Source organism: Malurus melanocephalus, unplaced genomic scaffold (assembly GCF_030028575.1).
Source record: "Malurus melanocephalus ecotype Western Australia unplaced genomic scaffold, MMel_1.1 scaffold_228, whole genome shotgun sequence".
NCBI classification, from domain to species: Eukaryota; Metazoa; Chordata; class Aves; order Passeriformes; family Maluridae; genus Malurus; species Malurus melanocephalus.
This window is the reverse complement of record NW_026623460.1, coordinates 975097-1000779: the sequence shown is the minus strand read 5'-3', so window position 1 is coordinate 1000779 and position 25683 is coordinate 975097. Positions and strand designations below refer to the sequence as shown.

The following is a 25683-nucleotide window of genomic DNA, read 5'->3' as shown; positions in this document are numbered from 1 at the left end:
GTGGCGGGGCAGGGTCGGTGTGTGGGGCCGCGGGGACAGCGCGGTGGCGGGGCAGGGTCGGTGTGTGGGGCCGCGGGGACAGCGCGGTGGCGGGGTAGGGTCGGTGTGTGGGGCTGTGATGTGTCCTTGTTCGCGGTGCCTCAGAGCCGAGGCTGCCGCTTCCCTGGGGTCTACCCCTCGTTGGCGGTGTGCCTGAGCAGGCCGGTCTGTCGGCAGGAAACGGAGGCTCTGCCGTGTTCGGAAATACCCTGGTCTTCCCTTCCCCTTCCCTGGCGGCCAGCTTTGTGAGAAATCGTGGTTTTGCCACGAGTCTGTACCCARGTGCCGTGATGAGCGCTGTGTAAAGGCGTGCTGCTTAGAACTGCTAAAGTACAGGTTAGCGTGGGGATGCTGGCTGGTTCTGTGGCGTACTCGGCTTTTTTCGCTTATAAATGCGTGATATTTTCGTCGTAAGAGGCATGCGTTCTTTCCATTTTCGCATACATTTAGTTTTTTGTTTGGCAGTGTGATTAATTTGCTTATTCTTTTCTCTTTTACTCTTCAAAATATGTAGGATTATAATCCAGATACCCTTTTTAGGGGTTCTCAGAGGAATACTTTGTCTGGACCCCTAAGAACATTTGTCTGGACCCCTAAGAAATGTACATCAAGTCCATTGTTCTTGAAGGTTTTAAATCCTATGCTCACAGGACGGAAGTTAATGGCTTTGACCCGTTATTCAATGCCATCACTGGCTTGAATGGTAGTGGCAAATCCAATATCTTGGACTCCATCTGTTTCGTGCTGGGAATCAGCAATCTGTCACAGGTAAAGAAAGAGGAGACATTTAAGAAAGGTCTTCCTTCCGTCAGCAACGTTTCATGTTACTCTAATAAGTAATCTCCCACGGCAGACCTGAAGTCGTGCTTCTTTGAAATAAATAGTTTTATTATTTGGATTTTTCATCGCATAAATCTGGGTCTCTGTCATTCTTGCTCTCTCTTAAGACTGAGTTACAATTTCATTTATATACTATATTTGCACAAAGTACGTGACTTAAAACAATAGACTAAAAAGAACCACTTAAAAGGTAGCAACTTCAGGCCAAGGGTCTGCAGCTAAAGGCACTAATTTACTTCTTTGTAATTAATATTTTCAGTTCTGGATTGGGTCTTAAAATATGGTTATTGGGTTCATCAGAAAAAATTTTAAGGTGGTTTTCATGCAATGCCTGCTATTTAAGAGATAATATATCTGCTATATTTTCATAAAAAACTGTGTTCTCTGGCATCAATTTTAATCTCTGTCTGAAGGCGACTTTTTAAATTTCCTTTCTTTCCCACCCCTTCCTCCCAGTTGTAGACAAAGCCAGCAGACCTCCAAGGAGCAGCTTCTGAGTAATTTCCCTGTGACTTGCATTGTGAAGAAGAAATTTACTAGTGGCTGGCTTTTTTTGAACATGTGTTCAGTGTTTGTCAGGAGCCTCATGCAGAAACAATTAGCTGGATACCTAAAACTAAACTGACACACATTGGTTGTGGTTTTACAGTGACAGCACCTTGCAGTTCCCATGTGTCAGTTCACATGAACTATTAAATATGCGGCTAGATCTTTTTCTCATTCACTTCTCCAAAACCTACAGAAATACAATGAAAATGTGAAATTAGTTGCTTTCATAAAAAATATTTATCTGTTTCATTGACTTAGGTGCGAGCTTCTAACTTGCAAGATCTAGTTTATAAAAATGGGCAAGCTGGAATTACAAAGGCAACCGTGTCTATTAACTTTGATAATTCAGACAAGAGTAGAAGTCCACTGGGATTTGAAACTAATGATGAGATCACTGTCACTAGGCAGGTGAGTCTTTAATATCTGTATCACTTAATAACCTATATACATTTTTGCCATGTTCAGCAGAGTGACTGGTCAAGAAAAAGAAAAGGCTAATTTTTAAAGTCTGCCTAGTATGCACATATGTTCCTATACAAAGATTTAGTATGTGTGATTTGCTGAATTTTCTGTTATTACAGTTTATATTCTCACAACACCAAGTAGTTTTCAAACCACCTAAATTTCCTCGCATTTGTCTTTGTTCTTCAGGTTGTTATTGGAGGTAGAAGTAAATACCTTATCAATGGTGTTTATGCTGCCAACGGTCGTGTGCAGGATCTCTTCTGTTCTGTTGGACTCAATGTCAATAATCCTTACTTCCTCATTATGCAGGTATCATGAGCATCTTTATAAAATCCAGTAAGAATAGGAACTTGCAGTAAATTTAAGGTAGGGGAAATAGTGGGAGAATGCTCAATTTCCTAATTAGATTGACATCTTTCCAAGTAAAAAGGAAGTTTATTAAGTAGTTACGATTTCCAGCGGAGCATAGTTTGACTCTAAAATACATCTTGTAGCACAAGACCGCATGTGGCCCCAGTGTTAGGAAACTTTCCTAAAACATGTTCACATTTGATTTTCTGGTTTTTTTTTTCATCCTTGACAGATAGGTGTTGCTTTTATTATTATGCTAAAATGACAGATTTTATTTCCCATTATTTGTGTTCCACGTTAGACAGTATTTTAAATGAAGTTGAGATATGTGCCTTTTTTAATCACTATCATCAAAAAAAGGCTCATAAATTGAGAACACTCTGTAAGGGACTAGGCAAATGCCTGAAATATTTGAAAGGAATGATAAAACAGAACAGGACTTACTGTTTTAAATGTAACTGTCCCAAGCTGATGGCAAAGGTGGGGACAGTATTGTACATTTTTTACTTTTCCCTTGTTATTTATGAGCCATATTACCCAAAAAGCTACTTTATGATTAGGAGCTTATTTGACATCAGCAACCCAGTAAGGATCTAGAACAAAATGTTTGCATTGCTCCTTTACGATGTAATCAGGACTGTGGAGGATGAGCCTAAGATACAATGTAAGGGCCTGATACCTGAAAGAGTGATTTATTTGACCTGTGAAGAGCAAAACAATTGAGTAAACTCAATATTTTTTTTTTAAAAAATGCTTGAACTTAAAAATACAATATATTAAACTAAATGGGGGTTCAGGGTTTCTGATTTTCCTTTTGCTACTGCATGGTACACAACCACTTGTTCTTGTTTTATCTTTCTATCACCAGGGACAAATTACCAAAGTTCTAAATATGAAGCCGCCAGAGGTAGGAAAGTTGTGGGAGTTTTTTTGTCTGAAGTTTTATTGAACTGATTTGAATAATAAGAATCTCTATTTTGGGAGGGGGACAACAAAAATGAAGGTGTTGGTGGGAGGTGAAATGTTCAGCTGAGTCAAATCAATCTAGCGTAAGAAGAAATATCAAATTTTTTTTGCATTGCTTTATAGATTTTAGCTATGATTGAAGAAGCCGCTGGTACTAGGATGTATGAGTCCAAGAAAATAGCTGTCCAGAAAACCATAGAGAAGAAGGAATCCAAACTGAAAACCATTCAAATGGTACTATATATTGGAAAGTACACTTTCTTTCATATTTGTTAAAGATAACTGAGTAACTAGTTTAGTGTTGATTTTGACTTGTAAAATATTTTGTTTCTGCACCTGGAATTAGATATCCTTTCCTAGACATGTTTCAGCTTTAGAGTTCAGTAAAATCAGAATATGAGTGTTCCATTATGTGTTTCAGGTCTTAAATGAGGAGATCAATCCAACTTTAGAGAAACTGAAACAGGTATGGAAAAATAAGACTGGTGGTAAAGTAAGGCCCTTCAAGTACTGAAAATATACTTTCAACAGCCCTGAATCTTATGTTTTGGCTAAAACAAAAGCATGTTTTCAAGCTCTGTAGATTGTCAAAGAGAAATTTTACCATCTTTCAAAATACAAGAATGTGACAATTTGGACTTTAAGGAAATCTTAGAGAGAGGTGTTGAGAAAAGGAAGAAAATGAGAACTATATAAAMATAGATAAAAATGTTTCTTAGTTCTTAAAGAAACTAAGTCAAATGATATTTCTGCTGTACGATCAACAGTATGAGTATTAGTCTTAGCTAAAATTTTTCTGAGCAGGTCTGCAATGTGCAATACGAAGTATACTGCATAACATGTAGAATCCTTCCTCTTACTTACTAATACTGATATTTGGAGATACTTAGAAGATTTCTATAACAGTCTTACACTGTTTTGTCATCAAATTTTAGAGCTTTTTTAAAAAAATAATTTATTTTTTTTTTCTGTTCAGGAGCGAGCATCCTATCTGGAATACCAAAAATTAGTACGAGAAATTGAACATTTAAGCTGCKTTTGTATAGCTTATCAGTTTGTTCTTGCTGAACAAACAAAGGAATCCTCTGTTGAGACGTTAAAGGAAATGCAGTCTAATATACAGAAGTTTCAGGACTGTATGGCTGAAATTGAACAGAAAATGAGGCAATTTAATGAAGACATAGGAGAGATGGAAAAGAAGAAGGATAAGGTAAGTGAGGACAGGGTTGTTCTCATCTGAATACCTCAATACAAAAGAATTTTACAACACAGGAATTTTTTTACAGGTAATTTCCCCTTGAATTTTTATATTCTGCTGGGTTGCTTTGATTATGCACTGCTTATTTTTGGTTTTGGCCATAGAAGATATCCATTTGAAGGGGATTTTTTTTATCTGAAATACAAATGAAAAATATCAGCAACCCAATAAGAATAACTGAAACATAGAAAGTGTTTGCCCTCATGTTTCTACTCTGTACATTCAATGATAAGTTTTGCCAGAGACTTTTTTTCTCCCTTATTGTTGATGTCTCAAAAGAAGAGGAAAGTAAGCAAGCTTTTGTTTGACAGTAATCAGTATTGACTTCACTTTTGGAGGCAGTAAATTTTATTAGATACAGAATGGCCCATAGAGTCTTTGGGTGTCAAAATCCACCTTCTATATATAGGGACAGTGTCCCATGTTATGGAATGCTGTGGTTCTTCAATAGCAGCTTCAAGTTAGGTTGGATTTCAGAGGGAAGAAATGTTCTGACCTGTTTGTATTGGGGACTACTGCCTGCTTGGTCAGATTTCCTTCTACATGAAGCTGTGAACAGAAAATGTCATATTACAAATACTGTATTGGTTCCAGAGGCTAAATTAAATTTCCTTTATTACTGATTATAGGAAGTTGGTGGTAAACTCCGTGCTCTGGAAGCTGCTCTTTCAGAAAATCAAAGGATTAACACAAAAGCACTAAGTGCCCTAGATCTCAAGAAGCAAAACTTAAAAAGTGAAGAGGTTAAGTGCAATGAATTGGTAACACGTATGCAGAAGGTAAGATATTTGTATGTACTTTTTTTTACATACCAAATTAATTCAGATTGTAGGAACAGCTGTTTTTTCTTTCCTATTATGGTGGAAAGAATCCAACGATTGTCAAGAATTAATCAGGAAAGTAGAGACAAACATGAAGGGAACTACTTAATTTGTGCAGCATAGGTAGTAGGTTCCCATTAGAAACAGACATGTACAAATACAAAGAGAGTGCAACTCCCAGTTCTCAATTAAGCTCAGCAGAGATCCCTGTAGTTTCAAACTATTGTGGTCTCTGGACATAAGTGACTCTTAAATGAGAAATCACTGCCTTGCATATTTTGGACAGTTGATGTTTTTTATGCAAGAGGATCACTTTTTAGGTATTGGGACGAAAGAGATAATTCTAGTTCTTGGGTAGTTGTTACCACTTTCTGTATTTCACCTGTCTGTAGATATTTAGTGCACCCATGGGGCAAGTAACACATTTGGAAACATTCAAAGACATATTGCAAGATCACAAAATCTGACAAAGGGTCGTTGAAATGTAGTTTATGGAACTACTTGTAGTTCCTCATTTCAACATGAATTTCAAGGTAACGGACTCCAGTTTTTTCTTCAGTTTTTTTATTTTTGTACTTTGTTTTGTTGAAGGATTCCAAAGCTTTAGTGTCAAAGGAGAAAGAAGTAAAGAAGCTAGAGAAAGAACTAAGTGTTTTACAGGAAGAAGGTGAAAAAGATGCACATGCTTTAGCTGCAGCACAACAGCACTTTAATGCTGTGTGTGCTGGGCTATCCAGCAATAAAGATGGTAAAGAAGCTACTCTTTCAGGGCAGATGATGATTTGCAAAAATGAAATTGGCAAAGCAGCAACAGAGGCTAAACAGGTAAGAAAAAAGCTCTGCCTGTCTCCGATCTGCCTTCATGCTTTTGAAGATTGTCTGAAAACAAATTGACACATGCTTGAAAGATCAATGAAAAGAGGTGTAAGTAGCTATGCAAGATATTTTACATTTTGGCATATGCATTAAGCTAACTTTTTGATAAAACACAAACAAAATATCCTTGCATAGAAAAATGCTTGTAACATTGCTTCGAGGAAGTAGAAAAATTGATATTTGAGATATAAAGTAGGACTCACTGTACTCAAATGATTGGTAGTATTGAATAGGAAAGAATTAGGACTGATGTCTGCAATCACAATCAAACTAAGAGATTTCTACAGTAAAACTTAATGGAATCAAAATAAAAATGCCTGGGATTGTGAAATGGAGAGTTTAGAAGAAACTATTTTCTCCTTAGTTAAATTGTGTGCTCATTACACAACTGAAAGAGATGTTTTGTCTTAAGATAGGAAACTCAGCTGGAGTAGTTCTGATAATGGAGTTTAAATTTTCAAAGTTCACTTTCCTTGTCTCACTTTCGGAGAAATTATTCTCAGTAAAGTAACAAGGATGGGTGTATTCAACATTATTTTGCTTTGTTTCCTCTTAGACTCTATTCATGTGCTAATATTTTATCACAGCTAAGTACAAGATCTATGATGCTGTTCAAACAATCTGTGCCATTATTTTCAAAAGCCAAGGCTGCTTATTGTCGTATCTGCAACCAATGGAAAATTTTATAAATTACATGGGCAGCTTGATAGTGCAAGTGTTCTAAATCTGTACCTGCAAGATTGTCTTTGATGACCTGGTTCTGTATTTGCTTACCCTTTACAGGCTCAAATGAAGTTGAATTATGCACAAAAAGAATTAAAGACAAAAGAAGCTGAAGTTAAAAAGATGGATGAAGGCTACAAGAAAGACCGAAAAGCATTTGAAGCTGTTGAAAAAATGAAAATAACCCTAGAGAACCAAATAAAGGAGCTGAACTATTCAGGTCTGTACAGACATAYGATGCGTAATTTTGGAGAAATCTACAAAGGAGTATAGAGCTGACCCTGATGATACCAAGTGTCCAGCAGAGCCATTCTATCACACCCCTTCTCAGCTAGACAGAGGGAGAGGATACATGGCAAAAGACTCRTGGGTTGAGATAAGGACAGGGAGAGATCACTCAGCAATTACTGCCATGGCAAAATAGACTTGACTTGGGGAAGTCAATTTAACTTAATTTCCCAGGCTTTGTTTCGTTCCTGATTTTCTGTACCTCTTCTCTGTGAGTGGTGCAGGGGGACAGAAAATGGGGGCTGCAGTCAGTTCCTCACACATTGTCTATGCTACCCTTCCTCACAGGACTCTCACCTTTTCCCTGCTCCACTCTGGGGTTCCTCCAAAGGGTGACAGTCTCCCATGAACTTCTCCAGTGTAAATGCTTCCCATGGACTGCAGTTTTTCACAGACTGCTCCAGCATGGATCCCTCTTATGGGGTGCAGTCCTTCAGGAACAGGCTGTTCCAGTCTGGATCCCCTGGGGAGTCACACGTCATGCCAGCAAACCTGGTCTGGCATGGGCTCCTCTGTCCATGGGTCTACAGGTCCTGCCAGGACCCTGCTCCAATSTGGGCTTCCCCAGGCTGCAGTGTGTATCTACTGCACTGTGGACCTCCATGGGCTGCAGAGCACAGCCCCCTCAGCATGGTCCGAACTACAGGCTGCAGGGGAATCTCAGCTGTGATGTTTCGAGCACCTCCTCCCTGTCTTTCACTGGCCTTGGTGTCTGCTGTTCCTTTCACATGTTCTCATTCCTATCTGCTGCCACTGCAGATAGGTTTGGCTTTTTTTCCCCCCTTTTATCATATGCTTCTATCACAAGCTTCACCATGAGTCTTGGGCTTGGCCAGTGGTGAGTCTGTCTTGAAGCAGGCTGGAAGATGCAGAAGCAAAGGCAAGCAAAATAATTTACACTCTGCTACCCATCAAGAATCAGGAGGCAAGGTTCAGACACTTCCTGTGAAGTAGGACCTCATTATGCATAAAGGCATGTTTTGAAAGTGAAAGGCCTTAGTAATGTATGCTCCTTCCGCTCCCCACTTCCTTAGCTTTTACTGCTGAGCATACCTTCGTAACAGTATGGAATATCCCTTGGACCCCTTATCCTGGCTATGTCCCCTCCTAATCTATTGCCTACCCACAGCCTGCTGGCTTTTGGAAGAGGCACTGGAGGGCAACCTTGGTGCTGTGCCAGCATGCTCAGCAGTAGCAAAAACTGTTACATCTATGCCTTCCTACTAGAAACACAAAGATCAGCACTGTGAGGGCTGCTGTGCGGGATGTAAACTCCATCTCACCCACACCCAGTGAAGGAGGGAAATGAGGAATCAAGTGTGCTTTCACACATTAAGAAGTTTCTCTGGTCTAAGCTCTGCAAACTCTGAAACTTCCACAGAAAAGAGCCTAAAATAATTTTATTTCTATAAATTTTTGGCAAAGTGTTTTGAATTTTGATGGCAAAATTAAATTCCCGCTAAAATTTAAATGGAAAAAGTGACTGACTTCCCTATTGCTTACTGATTTTTTGTACTTAAAACACTTCTTAGAGTTTGTTTCATGCTAACATTTGTTTCAGATGCAGCTCAAAACTGTTAACTGATATTCCGGAATAACCTTTAGAGAAGCACATTGCACTTTAAACATTTTCTTTGCTTTTTTGGTGTCATGATGATATTAATTGTTTTAGTCTAAAATTTACAAAGAATTGTAGAAAGTCTTCTGAGTAAGTATTCTCTACATGTATGTAGATAAACAGTGTAGGATACCAATTTTTAAGCTAATAGATTTCACTGCTCTGGATTTATGTCTACTGCTTGTGTTCAACTCTGAAGAAGAAAAAGGAGAAGCCCTCCTAGCAAAAAAGAAGGCATTGACTTCTGAAATCAGCCGACTGAGAGAATTGAGTGAAAGTTTAATGGCAAAGTTTCCTCATCTACAATTTACATACAAGTAAGATCTTAGTGTGATCCTGAAAGACATTTGAAAAGCTTTTGGGGGCCTTTTACCAGAAAATTCCAGCAATGTCCAAGCTCTTGCTTTCCTCTTAGTGCCAGTGAATAATGACTGTCTTACCTGTGCGGTGAAATGAAATGGAAGGGTGAGGAGGAAGTCAGGAAATGTTACAGTCTTACAAAGCCTTAGAATTTTAAAGTTTTTTTTGTGATGACATTTTCGAGTCATAACTTCAGTAGCTAAAGCCACAGAACTCAAAGGTCTAAACTCCAAAATATGTAATCATTGTTTCCTGCCTGTGGACACAAGTAGACTTGCTCTTTGGAGGTCAACTCTATATCTAGCTCTACCAGTCAACTATCAGTATCCCCAGGTTTAATGACTTGTGTAACAGGCTAAACATACTCCTATAGCTGTAGCAATAATAAAACCCACTGGAAAAATCAACTGAAAATTGTGCGAATAAATCATACTAAAATCAGGAATGATTCTTTTAATGACTGTGTAACTGATCTCTATTGGCAAATCCATTCTGTGAGGTATTTAACTGTTTCCTATGTGGGGTTATTTTCCTGATAGAATTTAGAATTGTTTATTCCAGAATAATAGGCATCATGAGTTTTAAACATAATTTCTTTTAAGGTATATGGGAGAAAAACAAATATGGTTCATAGGCATAATTTGTATTCTTTTTAAGGCATCCTGAAAAAAATTGGGATCCAAACCATGTGAAAGGCCCTGTAGTGTCTCTTTTCACTGTGAAAGATCTAGCCAAAGCAAAAGCCCTTGAAGCTGTAGCTGGTGGGAAACTTTATAACATTATTGTGGACACAGAGGTAAGTTTATTGCTTTAGGACTCTGAATTTTGAGATGTGGTCGTATGATTCGGGGTTGACAAGCATGTGCCTTGTTACTGACTGCTTGAGAGGGATTTGGACTCAGGTACTGGGCTGTGTCAAGGGAGTCGTGCATAGTTGGTGGCAACAATATGTTCTTCTAATGCCCTGTTGTCTCACTTTACAAAATCAGTTGTGTACTCAAGTATGCTTTGTAACTGTTTTTCATTTGAGGTTACTGCCAAAAAGCTTTTAGAAAATGGTGAACTAAAGCATCGATACACCATCATTCCATTAAACAAAATTTCAGCCAGGTGTGTTCAAGAAGACACAGTCAAATTGGCCCAAAGCTTGGTATGTAAATAAATACATGATTTACACTATATTCTGTCGCATTTTCACTTTGTTTCTGTACTAAAACTTGGAGTTCTTAATGGTTATTACTAACATGAATTTCTATAAAGTTTGAAGGTATATTGATTTTGTTTTCCTTTGTATCCTTTCAGTTATGTGAGATTTAAATGGGTATTAATTATTCTACTCTGTCTTGGTTTGAACGACAGGTCAAKGAAGGCAGGGACCCCCCTTGGAATGATGGATATGACCCCCCCTTTCTCTCTGAATTATTATAGCTTTGAAAATCACAGGCTTTCAGGCAAGAATATGGCTAAAAGGGAGTAACAGTTTTTACTAATATGTATAAAAAAGTGAAACAAGTAACAACAATGATAGCAACAACCAGCCCAGCCACAAACCCAGTGACAGCCTTACAGAGACACAKCCTCCCCTTTGGTGCAGTTACAGTCCCAGCCGGCAGGGGCGCTGTTGGCTCCTGGCCGGGCAGGGTGGGTGCGATGATTCCCCGGCAGCTGCAGGGGGCGCTGTGGCGCGGGTCCCGACTGATTCAGATCTCCCAGTGGCCAATGGCGGACACAAACCGGCAGAGATAGACGGAGAAAAGTTCTTCTGCAACCTCACAGCGGAAATGCCGATCTCGGTGCTCCTCTGGACAGCAAGAAACCCCAGAACGGGCAGATGAGCAAAGAGACGAGCAGAATCCTGCGGCTGTGAGACGGAATGCAGCAGAACTCAACCACTGCAGCGTGAATCTCAGGGGTCCCAGGCAAGGGGCAGGGGCAGAAGATCACAGTGCAGCAAAACAGGAACCAACAAGTGGAGATGCTGGGCTCTGCTGAAAAGAGCAGGCGAGCTCTCCTCCGCAGGTAGCAGGTTGACCTTCCTCCTCTGAGCCAAGCAGAGCAGGAAGAGAAGTTACCCCCGGCCACACCCACACACACCCCCTCCCAGTGCTCAGCAAGATCATTTGGGTGGGGCTGTAGGTCTTATTGTCTTTACTAATCGCCCATCCATCAAAAGGATGACCTGGCAATCAGTGTATCCCAGCAACAAAATGGGAAAGAAAAATTCCCCAAGAAAGGAAACAAAAGGAGAAACCTTAACCCACAACATATTTTAACTGAAATAGTTTTTAAATGTAATGACACTTTTAGAAAGAGTTTTTAGAAAGTGTTTTGTTGATTTACTTCAACAATAAAAGACAGAAATTAGATTTTAACTATTCTTTCTAACTTAAGTCATAGATTTCCTACTAACTAAGGCACATTGTGTTTAATTTGATTTCTAGGCTGGCAAGGGTAACTTGCACTTAGCCCTTTTTCTAATTGAATACGAATCTGAACTGCAAAAAGCAATGGAATATGTCTTTGGAATAACACTGGTCTGTAATAACATGGATATTGCTAAGAAAGTGACTTTTGACAAAAGGATAATGACGAGAAGTGTTACTCTTGATGGAGATGTGTTTGATCCCCAGGGCACTCTGCATGGAGGTAATTGCTGGTTCTATTCATAAAATAATATTGTGTGTCCTTTGATATGTTTACTGCTCTTGCATGTTTTTTTAACAAATGAACAGTAACCTTTTTGTTTACACACATACTGTAATAATCTGTTTGAACTAAAATAATATTAGTTAGTTTAAGAAAATATTAATGATAAACTTAGCATGAAGTAACTTATATTTTAAATATTTAAATTTTATCTGTTAGGAAAATTAATCCACCAGCACCACAGRTTTATGTCCGAAGAGGAGACAGAGGAGTCCTGCAACTTTATATAAAGGGAGAGGTCATGGGCATTTCACATGGGGTCTCTCAAATTCATAGAGGATGCAGCCTCTTTTTATCCCAGTTTCCCAGCAACAGTTCCCTCTCTCTTTCCCCATTGGTTGAGGTTCTATCTCCCAGTATCATCCTTATCTTACCCCCAGAGTTAGTCTGTAATGGCACTCCTTTCTCATTCCTTTCATTATCTAACTATAATTATAATTTCATTATCTATCTATAATTCTCTTGGAAGCAGAACTGCTTTGAATTCAAGCCCTTTTTGAAGTAATTCATCATTGATTTGTGATAATTTCATAAATTTGATTTAAAGGTTAATTGTTTGCACAAGGCATGCATGTGTAGTATTCAAAGYCTAAAGAACTAAATTCTGTAACAGAGAAGGTAGTCTTTCTCCACTGAGAGCTCTTAACTTCAACCTAGTTGTCTTATCTGTTTTTCAGCTAAAATAAATCATCATACTGCATCATTATTAATGTTTAGAATTTGAAATTACCAGTGGTGAATTCACTGATCTATTTCCAATTAGCCTGGCTTCTTTTTATTTTTCATTGAACAGGTGCATCGTCACAGGCTGCACCAATATTGTCTAAACTTCAGGAAATCAAAAATGTTGAAGTAGAACTCAAGACAAAGGAATCTGAACTTGCAGCTGTAGAGAAGGAGTTGGCAAGCTTGAAGAAGGTTGCTGAAAAGTAAGGTTTTCACTATACAATGTGTATCATTTCTCTTAACACAACTGAGTAAATGTGTATCATTTCTCTTAACACAACTGAGTAAATTTAACGTAATGAGTGGTTTTGGGAGGCCATAGGGCCTTTTGGGAATCTAATATGCAGAAAATAATTCCCTTCCTCCCTCTCCTCCCAATTTAGTTAGTAAATTCAGCAATCAAAAAGCAAATTCAGTTTTTTTTATATAACACATTCAAAAATATTTGGTTTGGATAGTACAGAGATGTTGTGGTTTGAACTTGACCGAAAGCCAAAAGCACAGCACCCACGACATTCCCTCCCCTCCACCCGAGAGACAGAAGGGAGAGCAAAAAGCCCAATTAACACTAAAATTAATGGCTTTTAGATAACATAACATAATTGAGAGAAAGATAGGTATATGCCCCAGAAAATGGCCAGACAGGCTGAATAACTTAAGTTGCAAAAAGCTACTAAGCTATTACTAAAAGCTACTAAGAATACTACTGCACCGGGGAGAGGAACAAAGATAGGGAAAAATTTACGAGGAGAAGAAAAAATAAAAACAGACATTTTAAGACACCTGTTAATGCTTTCTGGAAACCCGTCTCTCTCTCAGGTTGTCCCTCTCGACCCCCCCCGTGTACTCCAGCACACACAGGGGACAGGAATGAAAGTGTAACATACATCAAACTACTTATTAAGGTTGTCATCCAGCATCATAGGAGAAGCGGTCTTACAGCTCCAAGCTGTGGAAGGTCTTTTCCCAAGAAACAGTCAGTGTATAACTGCTGCTGGCATGGGATTCTTTTCTTTACCTCGTAGGAGAAAGGAAAAAATGTTCTTCAAGGCCAAACTGTGTTGTTTTGGCAGCATAAGACCACTATCACAAATCTAGCAAAATACAACTTCTTCTAAGCATCCACTTACTTCAGATGTAGGGTGGAGGGCAGCTCTTCCTCCCCGCAGATCACAGTTTCTTCTTCGCATCGACTTGCTTCAGATGTGAGGGGGAGCCAGGTCTCTTCCTCCTTTTTTGGCTTCTAATCAGTTCAGTCCAGTCCTCAAAGGCCAGGTTTTTTTCCTCAGAGCAAGGTCGCTCTCCTTTTCTATACAGGTCTCTCATTGATGAAATAGTCCTTTTGAGAACAGCTTATTTTCTCCATACTCAAGAACCACAGCAAGAGCACAGCAACCCATCCCATCTTCTCCTTACTGTGATCTTGGCTCTCCATTTTTTTTTTCTTGCCTCTACTCACCCTCCTGCTCTGTTTTTCCCCAGTGCATGATACTAAAACTAAATACTAACAACCTAAAAACTACATGGCGGCCACCCCTATCTTGTTTTGAATTCTTAAGTACAAGACAATATATCATCACAGAGGTGTAACCAACCTGTGCAATTGGCCCAGGTCTGATGGGCAGCCTGTCCATCAACCTCAGAGCCAYAATGGATTGGCTCTAAAACACAGGGGGTAGGGCTCCTTTTGCTGGAGAAGAAGGAGAAAGCTTCTAGAACTTCCTCCTAGGAGCCATCTTTGTGGTTTCTTTGTCCCATCCCCCCCACCACCAAAAATCGGACCAAGTGAAACCAGGACAAGAAAAAAAAAGGGTACACATTAATATCTACTTGAAATTGGTTGAAGTTTCATGAAGTCCACCAAAGAATGGATGTGTTCCAGACATATTTTTAACACCTGTACAGAATTCCAATTTGTGGTCACTCTTATTTTTCTCACAAGAAAATATAAAGATGTTAAAAAGGAGTATCTGAGTTATACTACTGTAAGGATTTAATTTAAGTAATTTTAAGTATATTTATTTTTCAGCTACTCAATTACTGAATACCTTTTTAAAAGATAGAATAGAAAAACATTCAGTCAGTTCTGCAAAAATGCCATAAGGATTTTTGCATAGTGTGCTACCTACCAACTGGATTTATTCTTTCAAATTGTTTGGAGCTGCAGTAACTTCCAGAAATATAGCCAAGAGGAGGAAGGAACTTTTGCTTTTAGATATCTTTTGTTTAATTCTTCAGCCTAGCATCTGTCATGTTACCTGTTGATAAAAAAGTGATCTTTGAATGGTTGCCAATTTTTGTGTGTTGCATTTGTTTTCAGTATGGCAAATCAGGGCTAAGTAGCTGGAGATACACTATAATAACTTACATACCTACAAACCTCACAATTATAATTAAAGCAATAATTTCAGGTTTTCATTCACTTCAGCTTATTTGCTATACAGTCATAACGAGAGAAAGGGAATATAGGTATTTATCTACTTACTTCAGCTCTGAAAGGCAGATGTTAGGTACTCTTCCCTACAGCAGTTTGTGTCACTACTGTTTCCAAAGGTACCAGCAACTGAAGCAGCAATGGGAGATGAAGTCTGAGGAAGCAGAGCTGTTGCACAAGAAGCTTCATCAAAGTGCTTATCACAAACAAGAGGAAGAGCTGCTTGCCCTGAAGAAAACCATTGGTGACAAATGTGTTCTTACTCTAGTAACTGAAAACTAATTGCTGAAGATGAGATGGGTATCAGGCTATTGGAGTAGCAGAATCTTTATTTAAGAAARAACTACTTTTGGCTTTGGAAATACTACCTTTATATTTTGGAATATGTAAATAATGCAGAATCACAGTATGCTTTCATAGAGGTGGTTCACTTAAAGTTGATTATTCTCTTATAGTAAAGCTTATACTATTATTAAATGTTTTATATACTTTACAATAAAGGAAAATACATTTTTGCAGGGAAGTTAAATTTATTTAATCCCATATTGAGTAATCTTTACTTTTTTAAGCTGTAGATATTTAATGCTAGCAATACAGTTTGCATGACAAGATAGCATTGGAAAGAAGTAGTGTTCATATAGCTAAGGAAAGACATAAATGCACAAAAGCAACAAGTAAAACATCTAAAGAAAAAAATGGGCAGAAGTGATACATATCTAGTACTCTAGAGATGAGGTGCTATCTTATTGGGTAGCTGTCCGATTAACTACTTGTTGGTCATGAGACTTGATATATTCTTAACCTGAGGGAAAAAAAAATCGTATTTTAGTAATGTCCAATTCCCTACCAATAACTGATAAAAACTGCACACTGTCTTAGGGTAATCATTGAAACATCTGACTTCAGGAACCAATGAGTGTACAACCACTTCTGTTGGAGGCAAAGAGGGATTTATTTCAGTTGGGGTTTAGGATGTAAATTTAAAGATGAGAACAATGCCCAATCTCTGTACTCTATTTCTCGATGCAGCGGAGTGTGAAGACACATTAAACAAAACTGAAGAGAGCAAAAAGAAAGCAGAAGCAAAATACAGGGAATTGGAGAATAAGATTAAAAATGCAGAAGCAGAAGGTCTAAAAGAACGAAAAAATGCGGAGCAAAAGCTAGATGATGCCAAGAAAAAGGCAGACGCTTCAAGCAAAAAAATAAAAGATATGCAGCAGGTAAAATTTCACCTCTGTTGACAGTTTTCCCAATGTTAAAAGTGGCTGCAAAAATCAGGAAGTTTGATTCTCCTGAGGTTTTAATGCTCTCAGTTTTTGGACTTAATAGATTACTCTGTAGTCACTGACATAGTCATTGACGGAGGTTTTTTGTTTGTTCCTTTCTTTGTTTTTGTGAGATTGTGCTCTTTCTCAAGAATGGGTCTTAATCTTCTACAGCATTTATTTCATCAAACTGAATCTTAATTATTTCCATTTAAGTATAAGTAATAAATTGGAAAAATCTCTCTAGGAAGTCGAAGCTTTAGTTCTGGAACTTGAAGAGCTGAAACAAGAACAGGCCTCCTACAAACAACAGATAGCAGCTGCAGAAGAAGCAATCAAATCCTATCAGGAGCAAATTGATGCTATGGTGGCTGAAGTGGCTAAGACAGAGGTAAAAGCGAATACTGTGTTTCATTGTCCATTTTGATGTTAGTCTGTGTGATCTTCTGAACCTCACATACCCGGAAATCATAATGTATTTTATTGTACAGACTTGCTTAACACACTCAATCAACCTAGGTAGCGGTTTTTAGGGGTTTTTTTATTATTATTTTTTTGTTGTTGTTTTTGTTTTTGTTTTTGTTTTGCTTTCACATGTGAATTTTTTCTCCTTGCTGTGTCTTTTCTAATAAGGGTCTAATGCCAGCTCTAAAAGAGACCAGTAAATGTCTGCTGATTGGCTTTTTCAGGAATCTGTGGAGAGGTCACAGAAGGAGCTTGCCAAGCAAAAGGAAGTAATTGCGTTACATGATAATGCAATTAAAGAAAAAACTGCAGAGATAGTAAAATACAGAGAACAAAAAAATGAATTACAACTTAAAGTTAAAGAATTAGAATACAACATCACCAAATGTCAACAAGATGCTGCTGATGCTGCTGCCAAGGTATTTCAAAACTGCTTTTCTTCACATCTTCTGACCAAGAATGGTTGTTTCCCTTGCCACGTCCAAAGGAAATAGCATTTTTTTCCTTAGGCACTGTCATATTTGCAGCTCTCAATGTGAAAAGTTTTATCTGAGGAAGAGGGAATGGAAATTGTACATTGTAAAAAAGCTTATCTGTATGGAGTAAAGGAGGGTAGATCACAGTGAGAAAGACATCAGTAAGAACATTCCAATGGTATGGACAAATTAGATAACTAATTAATGAAGGTAATTCTAAGATTTAGTGATATTGGTATAATCCAGATGTTGAAAAAGAGTGTTTCAAGTAAGTAAGACAGATATGAAAGCAACCTTAAAATCCTGGTTTGTCCACAGTCAAGGAAATCACACAAAGCATTATAAAAATATCTACCTGTGCTGCGTTAGGGTAGAAGAATTTATGTGGTAGTTTCAAAATGTAGATAGGGGGTGGTTTGTGGTTTTGTTTTTTTATTTTTAGTTCACATTTGAGAAGGGTGAGGAGAAAGCCTCAACATATCCTTTTGTTTACAGGTGGCCAAAATGCTGAAAGACTACAAGTGGATAGCTTCAGAGAAACAACTCTTTGGTCAGCCAAACACAGCCTATGATTTTAAAAGTAACTGTCCTAAAGAAGCAAGTCAGAAGCTGCAGAAATTGCAGGAGCGTAAAGAGAAGTTGGGAAGGAATGTGAACACCAGAGCTATGAACATGCTTTCTGACACAGAGGAGAGGGTAAATATTCTGTGTTTTAACCTATAAAGATTGGGCAGTCTGGTCACATGGGATATATAATATATATATACGTACATATATAATGTTGCTTAATGTTTTCATACGCTCTGTTTCTCAATACACCAAAAATAAATCTAAACCTTCATGAGATAGCAGGGAACATTTTGCTGGTTCTTTCATACTAATCTTATGTCTTTGAACTGTTCATTGGCACACCAATTTTCTAGGTTACTAATAATCATGACTTTGGATGGTAAAAAATATTTTATACCTTGCTACCCCAGTCTATCTGAATTGAAGCATTTGCAAGCTTTGTGGCATGCATCAGAGAATCTGAGAAGTGTATACTGTATTATAAGCTTCAGATCAAAGAAATACTCATCTTCAAGCATGACAGCTAGAAGGTGTAGCAGGCTTGTCTTGAACTAATCTGTATCTTCAGGTTGTTCCAGGATTATCTCAAAACTGCCCACTGATTTTACGCTTCAACTTTTCTAGTACTGTTTCCTGCTATCAGCCTCCAGAAGTTTCCTTTCTTCTATGGAAAAGCAAATGAAATATCACTAAATGGGAAGGGCAACTTTCAGAGCAATATTGTCCCTCCTGTTTGCTGGTTGTTGAAACTTCTTATGCTTTAATTTGCAAATAATCCAAAATTTAGATCCTTAATGCATCTAAATGAATGCATTTGTTTTTAATCTTGTGATTAATGACTATTTTGTAGCTACAAAGGGATACAGTGAAGCTGTAAGATTAGCAGAAAATGTATTTGAGCAAAAAGTTCATTGAAATCAATCTTTTCTTCTCATTGCACCAGTACAATGACTTAATGAAGAAAAAAAGAATTGTAGAGAATGACAAGACAAAAATTCTTGCAGTTATTGAAGAGCTTGACCAGAAGAAAAAAGAAGCTTTAGATATTGCCTGGAAAAAGGTATGACACTTGAAATTAATCTTCATGTTTTAGTACATTAAATCAGATCAGATTTATTGGATCAGATTTATCTTAGATTACTGTTTTGCTCCATTCCTTGGGAGAAAAAGTCTGTTCTCAGAACTAATATCCGTGACCTATATTTAAAAATAATTGCCTTATTTCTCCTATTTATTCTCACTTTTGAGAATGAGTCATGAATTCTCTGAGAATTGTAGAGATCCAGTTAAACATGCACAACTATTTTACCATTCCCTTCTAGTGCCCACAAAAATTTCATGAAGGTTAAGGCATATTGAAATGAAGTTAGGTTTTTGTTTCCAATATTTTACAGAGTTAAACCTTTTTGGTTTTGTGTTGTCCTCTACCGTGTGTGGCTGTGGACCTGGGGTACTGCTCCTTTTACTGTCAGGATATGAAATATTGGGATAGAGCAATGTCTGATTTATGTTTCCGTTACCTAGGCACTCTGCTTTTTTACCAGTTCTTTCCTACAATGAATAATAATAAAGGTACAAAATTATCCCTTTCTACTGATGCCTTACTGTCGTGGGTTTAAACCTGATTTTTCCCAATCTGAGTCACGGCACCAAAAATGTYGTGGTTTGGACTGTGCTGAAAGCCAAAAGCACCGTACCCACGAAGTTCTCTCCCTTCCCCCACTGGAGAGGGAGAAGGGAGAGCAAAAGCCCAATTAACACGAAAATTTATGGCTTTCAGATAACATAACATAATTGAGAGAAAGATATATATATGCTCCAGAAAATGGTCAGACAGGCTGAATAACTTAAGTTGCAAAATAGATTTATTACTACAAACTACTGAGAATACTACTGCACCGGGGAGGGGAACAAAGATAGGGAAAATTTACAAGGAGAAGAAAAATAAAAACGGATATTTTAAGACACCTGTTATCCTTTCCAGGACCCGTCTCTTTCCCAGGTCCTCCCTCTCCACCCCCCATGTCTTCCCGCACACACAGGGGACAGGAATGAAAGTCTAACATAGATCAAACTACTCATTACGGTTATTGTCCAGCATCATAGGAGAAGCGTTTTTACAGCTCCAAGCTGTGGAAGTTTTTTTCCCAAGAAACAGCCAGTGTATAACTTCTGGTGSCAAGGGAGTATTTTCTTTATGTYGCAGGAGAAAGGAAAGTATGTTCTTCAAGGCCAAACTGTGTTGTTTTGGCAGCGTAAGACCACTATCACAGATCTGGCAGAACACAACTTCTTCTAAGCATTCACTTAGTTCAGACGTAGGGCGGGGACATCTCTCCCTCCCCACAGAGCACATTTTCTTCTCAGCATCAACTTGCTTCAAACGTCGTGGGGGCCAAGCCTCTTCACCCTTTTTGGCTCCTGATCAGTTCAGTCCAGTCCTCAAAGGCCAGGGTTTTTTTTCCTCAGAGCAAGGTCGCTCTCCTTTTCTATACAGGTCTCTCATTGATGAAATAGTCCTTTTGAGAACAACTTATTTTCTCCATGTCCGAGAACCACAGCAACAGCACAGCAACCCGTCCCATCTTCTCCTACTATGATCTTGGGTCTCCATTTTTTCTTCTTACATCTCCTCACCCTCCTGCTCTGTTTTTCCCCAGTGCATGATACTAAAACTGAATACTAACAACCTAAAACTACATGGCGGCCACCCCTATCTTGTTTTGAATTCTTCTTAAGTACAAGATAATATATCATCACAGAGGTGTAACCAACCTGTGCAWTTGGCCCAGGCCTGATGGGCAGCCTGTCCATCAACCTAAGAGCCAYAATGGATTGGCTCTAAAACACAGAGGGTAGGGCTCCTTTTGCTGGAGAAGAAGGAGAAAGCTTCTAGAACTTCCTCCTAGGAGCCATCTTTGTGGTTTCTTTGTCCCATCCCMCCACCACCAAAAATCGGACCAAGTAAAACCATGACACTTATCAATCAGGCTAATCTGAAAGAGAGGCCAGCCAAACTTAAGAGAATGAGAATACACAACTTTAATCCAGGCCTAACAGACCTACTGATACATTAGGGCAGACAAAAGTCTTCTCCTGAGGGCACACCCAAAAATGGACCCTGAGTCACAAGATGTTCACCTTTTAAAAGTTATGCCTTATTACCATATTGGGTCTTAATTCTCTAATGATACTTTTAGGTGGTGATGTCAACCATCCCAAACTTGCTCCCCCAATTCTCTGTTGTTTCCAGTTTTGGGGCTCTGAGGCACTGAGGTGTCCTTGGATTCAGGCTCAGAGAGGGATTATTTTGTCTAAAGATGAGAGAACGGTAGTTTTTAGTACTGTGCTAGGGAAGTACAAGTATACAGATGCATGAAAATAGAGAAAGTAAAAATCCTAAGGGATCACTACATGGAAGTCTTTTGACACCTTTTCTGCTGTACCAGCAGAACTTGTACTTTCTGGCCTCTGAGAAAATATGCTATAACCAAGAGTCAATTGTACATAGATGAAGTATCTGTTTAATTATAAGCTTGCCTGTAGGCAGGATATCACTGACAAAACAGTACCTTTTCATTGTAAAAATAGTGTTTAACAGAAATTAGTGAATTGTACTCAAAAGCTTCATGCATGGTGGGATGTGTTTACAGATAAATTCCTACATCTAGGAAGCTTTAATCTGCATTTACAAAGTTGCATATCATCCCATACATGGACTTGGCTTAAGAAAACCTGGGAAGAAAGAGTGAGGACGATGCCAGTGTGTATCTCTTACATGGCACTTGTACTTTTAGTTGTCCATTAACTGGGAGAAATCACAATTTACCAGTTAATGAATCTGAGCTCGGGTATAACCATTTCTCTGAGTGATGGCATAAAGAAGACTTCAATACTTCTTTCATTTGATCTGTCTAAAACACTTAGTATGAGGTGTCATATATCCTTCRGTATTGCTTGTCTCTTCAGTACAAAGAAAATTAAAGCCACTGTTTCCTCATTGGCCTGTATGTGACATGGGAAGTCACAGTGTTGAATTGGGCTGGATGTCTCAAGCATCATGCAGCTCGCCATGAAGTTTTACACTCTTTGTACTCTTCATTCAAAGCAGATTCATACATCTTTGTCTGTGTGGTCTGACTTGTAGGTGAATGAAGACTTTGGTTCCATTTTCTCAACACTCCTACCTGGAGCCAGAGCTATGTTAGTCGCCTCTAAAACCCACAATGTCTTGAATGGTATGGAATTCAGAGTTGCCTTAGGAAACACCTGGAAGGAAAACTTAACAGAACTTAGTGGAGGACAAAGGTGGGTGAATTTACTTGTTTCCACTGTCATTTGTCAAACTAATTCAAGTTCTGAAAAGCAAAAAAGTTACTTCTTTATCAAGTCAGGGACTCTGTTTCCTTCCAAACAGACTCAATATTGGAAGCACTATTAATACATTCTGTCTTAGAACACTTTACTTAGTGTGAGATGATAACAAGATTTTACTCCACACAGCAGAGACAAAAAAATTTAATTGAATGGTAAGAAAACCACATTCCATATCTCCTTGAGATGTAACCACAATAATCAGTACAGACAAGTACTTCCCCAGGACAGAAGTGGTGTCATGGCAAAAGTTTTCTTCTCCAGTTTCTAAAGGTACTGTGTAGAGATGTCCTTCTTTGCAACTTCTAAGGTAAAAAATCTTAAACTGAAAAGCAGGAACAGAATTTTGAGATACAGAACTTTCTAAGGGCAGATTACTTCAAGAACAATACATTGAAAAACATGGTTGCAAAACTCATAATTGAAAATAGAGCAACAGCATAATTTTAAGTATCATCACCCAACTAACTTGATCTTTCAATAAGAAGTATAATATTTGCCATTTCTTTACAGACGACTTCACATTTTGAAATGGGAAGATGTCATTCCACCTCTTCAGAATCATAACAAGAATCTGCCTGCTTTTGAGGGAGCATTTTAGGATCATAGAATCATTTAGGCTGGAAAAACTTAAGATCATCAAGTCCAGTCATTAACTTAGCACTGCTAGATCCACCATTAAACAGTGCCACTAAGCCTGATATCTACATGTCTTCTAAATCGCTTTATGGATGCTGACTCCCCATTTCCATGGGCAGCCTGTTTCAATCCTTGATAACCATTTCAGTGAAGAAATTTTTCCTAATATCCAATCTAAACCTACACTGGTGTAACGTGAGGCMGTTTCCACTTGTTCAGCCTTTTGTTACCTGGGAGAAGAGGCCAACCCCCACCTGGCTACAGCCTCCTTTCAGGGAGTTGTAGAAAGCAGTAAGGTCCCCCCGGCCCTCCTTCTCTCCAGGCTAAACAACCCATTACCTGCTCCCCATCAGACTTGTACTCCAGACCCTTCACCACCTTTGTTGCCTTTCAGCAATTGTTTTCAGAAGCCAAAAGCCTTTCAGCTGAGAGTAAGTCATAACTTTCTTGTCTCCATACTAGATCACTGGTGGCCTTATCCTTGATATTAGCCATGCTCCTCTTCAGGCCTGCCCCAGTTTACATCTTGGATGAAGTGGATGCTGCCCTTGATCTCTCTCATACCCAGAATATTGGACAGATGCTTCAAACGCATTTCAGGCACTCACAGGTATGGTCTTGAAATTACTGTGGTAATAGAATGGTTTGGGTTGGAAAGGACCTTAAACATCATCCAGTTGAATCCCCTGCCATGGGCCAGGACACCTTCCACCAGACCAGATTGCTCAGAGTTCTATCCATTATTTCCAAAAGCTGTCTTGCACTGAGGACTCTGAGCTCTTTACCTCTTTCATTCTAGGGATGGGTGTTATATTTCTGAGTTTCAGCTAAAATCTAAACTGATGATATGGCAATGGTGAAACTTAAATGTTACATTTCAATGAAAGCTGGTGCTGCACTGGTTAAAAGAGAGCAATAGGGAAGTGCATCTGTGACATGCTTAATTTCAGGCATGACAACATTCTGAATTCTATCTTCCTAGAGTTCTTTAACCTGAGTTTAAAAATATTTCATGTTGACTATTGAAATAAGTCAGGCACGAATGGAACGAATCCCTGTATCACTGTGATCTGTACATGAAAAAAGGCAGTACCTGTTTCTATTTGATGCAAGAACATGACTATTCCAAATCATGCGAGTGAGGATGTTGCCTTGAAAGGCCAGTTTTTAATAATGACACAGACACGGTTAAGGGGATAAAAGGGTTTTACCTCGGTATTTGGGATCCCAGGTGCACAACTTGATGGTAGAATGCACACCCGKGTACAGCAYGGATACAAGTTTTATAGGTYTCAGGAATYAGCATATCTATCTAGGATTCCCCAGTAAGAAACTTAACAAATGCAGTAATGTCTCCCTATTCTAATGAATCCCCCCCCAGATGAGGCCAGAGCCTAGTTTACACAAGATGTTCCCGACAGAAGGCTTCACCCAAGACTGGAGCCTCAGGTTTAGAGAGCACAGGGCACACKGACTCCTTCCTCAGGATGTTTGGTCTCTCTGCCCAGCAGAACTCCTAAACTAAAATGGAATATCACCTCCAGGAATTACAAGCATGTGGGCTAAGGGGTACAGGCGGATACATAAGACGGTATAGAAAGCATAAAAGGAAAAGCAAAAATGATCAGGCATCAAGGAGGGGAACGTTTGTTTACCAGTATTGTAAAATTATTTGAGTCTTTTGACTAGGATCCTACATTCTTAGATAATTAGTGGCACTGTTTTTTTCCCAGTGTTTTCTCCTACCGTGAACAGACATTAGGGACTGTGTCCCAGGCCAAGTGCTGGGACATGGAAGAAGTGTCGTTAGCAGTAGAAAAAGTCTGGTCTGTGGGTGTTTTGTTAACCTGTACATTCTGCACATTCTGTTGCGCCTGGGTTAGAATTTTAAGAATTATTACTGAGGTATTAGCCAAATGAAGTAGAAGAAAATGAGTTCTCTCTTCGGAAGCCTTTTCTTGTTGTTCAAGTCTTTATTTCGATAACAACATTTATTTTAAGTGTTTCTGGTTTGTTTTAGTTTATTGTGGTGTCCTTGAAAGATGGAATGTTCAACAATGCAAATGTCCTCTACAAGACCAGGTTTGTGGATGGTGTGTCCACTATTACAAGATACAGTCAGGCTCAAAGCAGAAAAAATGACTCCATCCGCAACAAAGCCAAGAAAGCTCAGATTCTCGAATGAACGAGTCCAGAGGATCTCTAGAGCTGGGAAGCAATGGTCTTTCATGTGCAGTAGCACCTTCTTAAGTGTCACATCGCTTTTAAATTTTTTTTTAATGTGTTTCTGTGTCTTAGATTTTAGTTTATATCTGCATCTTTTAAGAACTGAAATTCTTAGGAAACAATCTGTAACCGTCAGTACTATTTTAGGTATGATGGACAATTTTAATCCTCTTAGTGTCATTTCTCTGTCAGCATTTACATCTATATGTATAGAAGCAGTAACTCCGTAAACTTAAAAGCCTTTCAATGAGGGAAATATGAGTAAACTGCATTCAGAAGATGTGTTGCAAAGTGTAGTAACAATGCTCCTTGGCTGTTGTCAAATTCCAGATGAAAGTGACATAGGCAATTTTAAATTACTATAATTGTTTTATTATAATCTGTTAAGGATTAGTAATCATCGACTAACTCATGCTGTCTTTACCATTTTTAATTGTTTCTATTAAGTATTAAAGCAATCATCAACTAACACTGTTTTTACTATTTTTTTTAAATTGTTGCTATTAACTACACAACCTGGTGGTGTGCTTTCCTTCCTCATGATTTTTCACTGAGCAATGCCTACTCAAAATTAAACCGTTTCTCAGTTTTCAACTTATTTGAATGTATCCCGCTGCTGTCACTGGCCAGAAATGACATTTCTGC

The 25683-nt window shown here is 38.6% G+C and overlaps 1 protein-coding gene across 2 annotated transcripts in view; it reads left to right on the top strand.

Annotated features, from left to right (window-relative positions):
• The window catches only part of SMC2 (structural maintenance of chromosomes 2), a 26300-nt gene extending 625 nt beyond the window's left edge, over nucleotides 1–25675 (top strand). The window contains exons 2-26 of one of the 2 annotated variants that reach the window (XM_057374530.1): nucleotides 217–375; nucleotides 554–807; nucleotides 1687–1836; nucleotides 2080–2202; nucleotides 3113–3151; nucleotides 3334–3444; nucleotides 3632–3676; nucleotides 4187–4420; nucleotides 5098–5247; nucleotides 5881–6114; nucleotides 6949–7108; nucleotides 8994–9111; nucleotides 9812–9950; nucleotides 10185–10304; nucleotides 11596–11800; nucleotides 12654–12789; nucleotides 15140–15264; nucleotides 16050–16243; nucleotides 16536–16679; nucleotides 16978–17172; nucleotides 17725–17925; nucleotides 18743–18859; nucleotides 21947–22107; nucleotides 23275–23422; nucleotides 24833–25675. In XM_057374530.1, coding sequence (XP_057230513.1) covers nucleotides 640–807; nucleotides 1687–1836; nucleotides 2080–2202; nucleotides 3113–3151; nucleotides 3334–3444; nucleotides 3632–3676; nucleotides 4187–4420; nucleotides 5098–5247; nucleotides 5881–6114; nucleotides 6949–7108; nucleotides 8994–9111; nucleotides 9812–9950; nucleotides 10185–10304; nucleotides 11596–11800; nucleotides 12654–12789; nucleotides 15140–15264; nucleotides 16050–16243; nucleotides 16536–16679; nucleotides 16978–17172; nucleotides 17725–17925; nucleotides 18743–18859; nucleotides 21947–22107; nucleotides 23275–23422; nucleotides 24833–24997 — 3582 coding nt within the window. In that variant the 5' untranslated portion in view covers nucleotides 217–375; nucleotides 554–639 and the 3' untranslated portion in view covers nucleotides 24998–25675. The remainder of the gene's footprint in view (nucleotides 1–216; nucleotides 376–553; nucleotides 808–1686; nucleotides 1837–2079; nucleotides 2203–3112; nucleotides 3152–3333; nucleotides 3445–3631; nucleotides 3677–4186; nucleotides 4421–5097; nucleotides 5248–5880; nucleotides 6115–6948; nucleotides 7109–8993; nucleotides 9112–9811; nucleotides 9951–10184; nucleotides 10305–11595; nucleotides 11801–12653; nucleotides 12790–15139; nucleotides 15265–16049; nucleotides 16244–16535; nucleotides 16680–16977; nucleotides 17173–17724; nucleotides 17926–18742; nucleotides 18860–21946; nucleotides 22108–23274; nucleotides 23423–24832) is intronic. The other variant, XM_057374531.1, reaches the window with a different exon arrangement.
• Nucleotides 25676–25683: the final 8 nt, after the last annotated feature.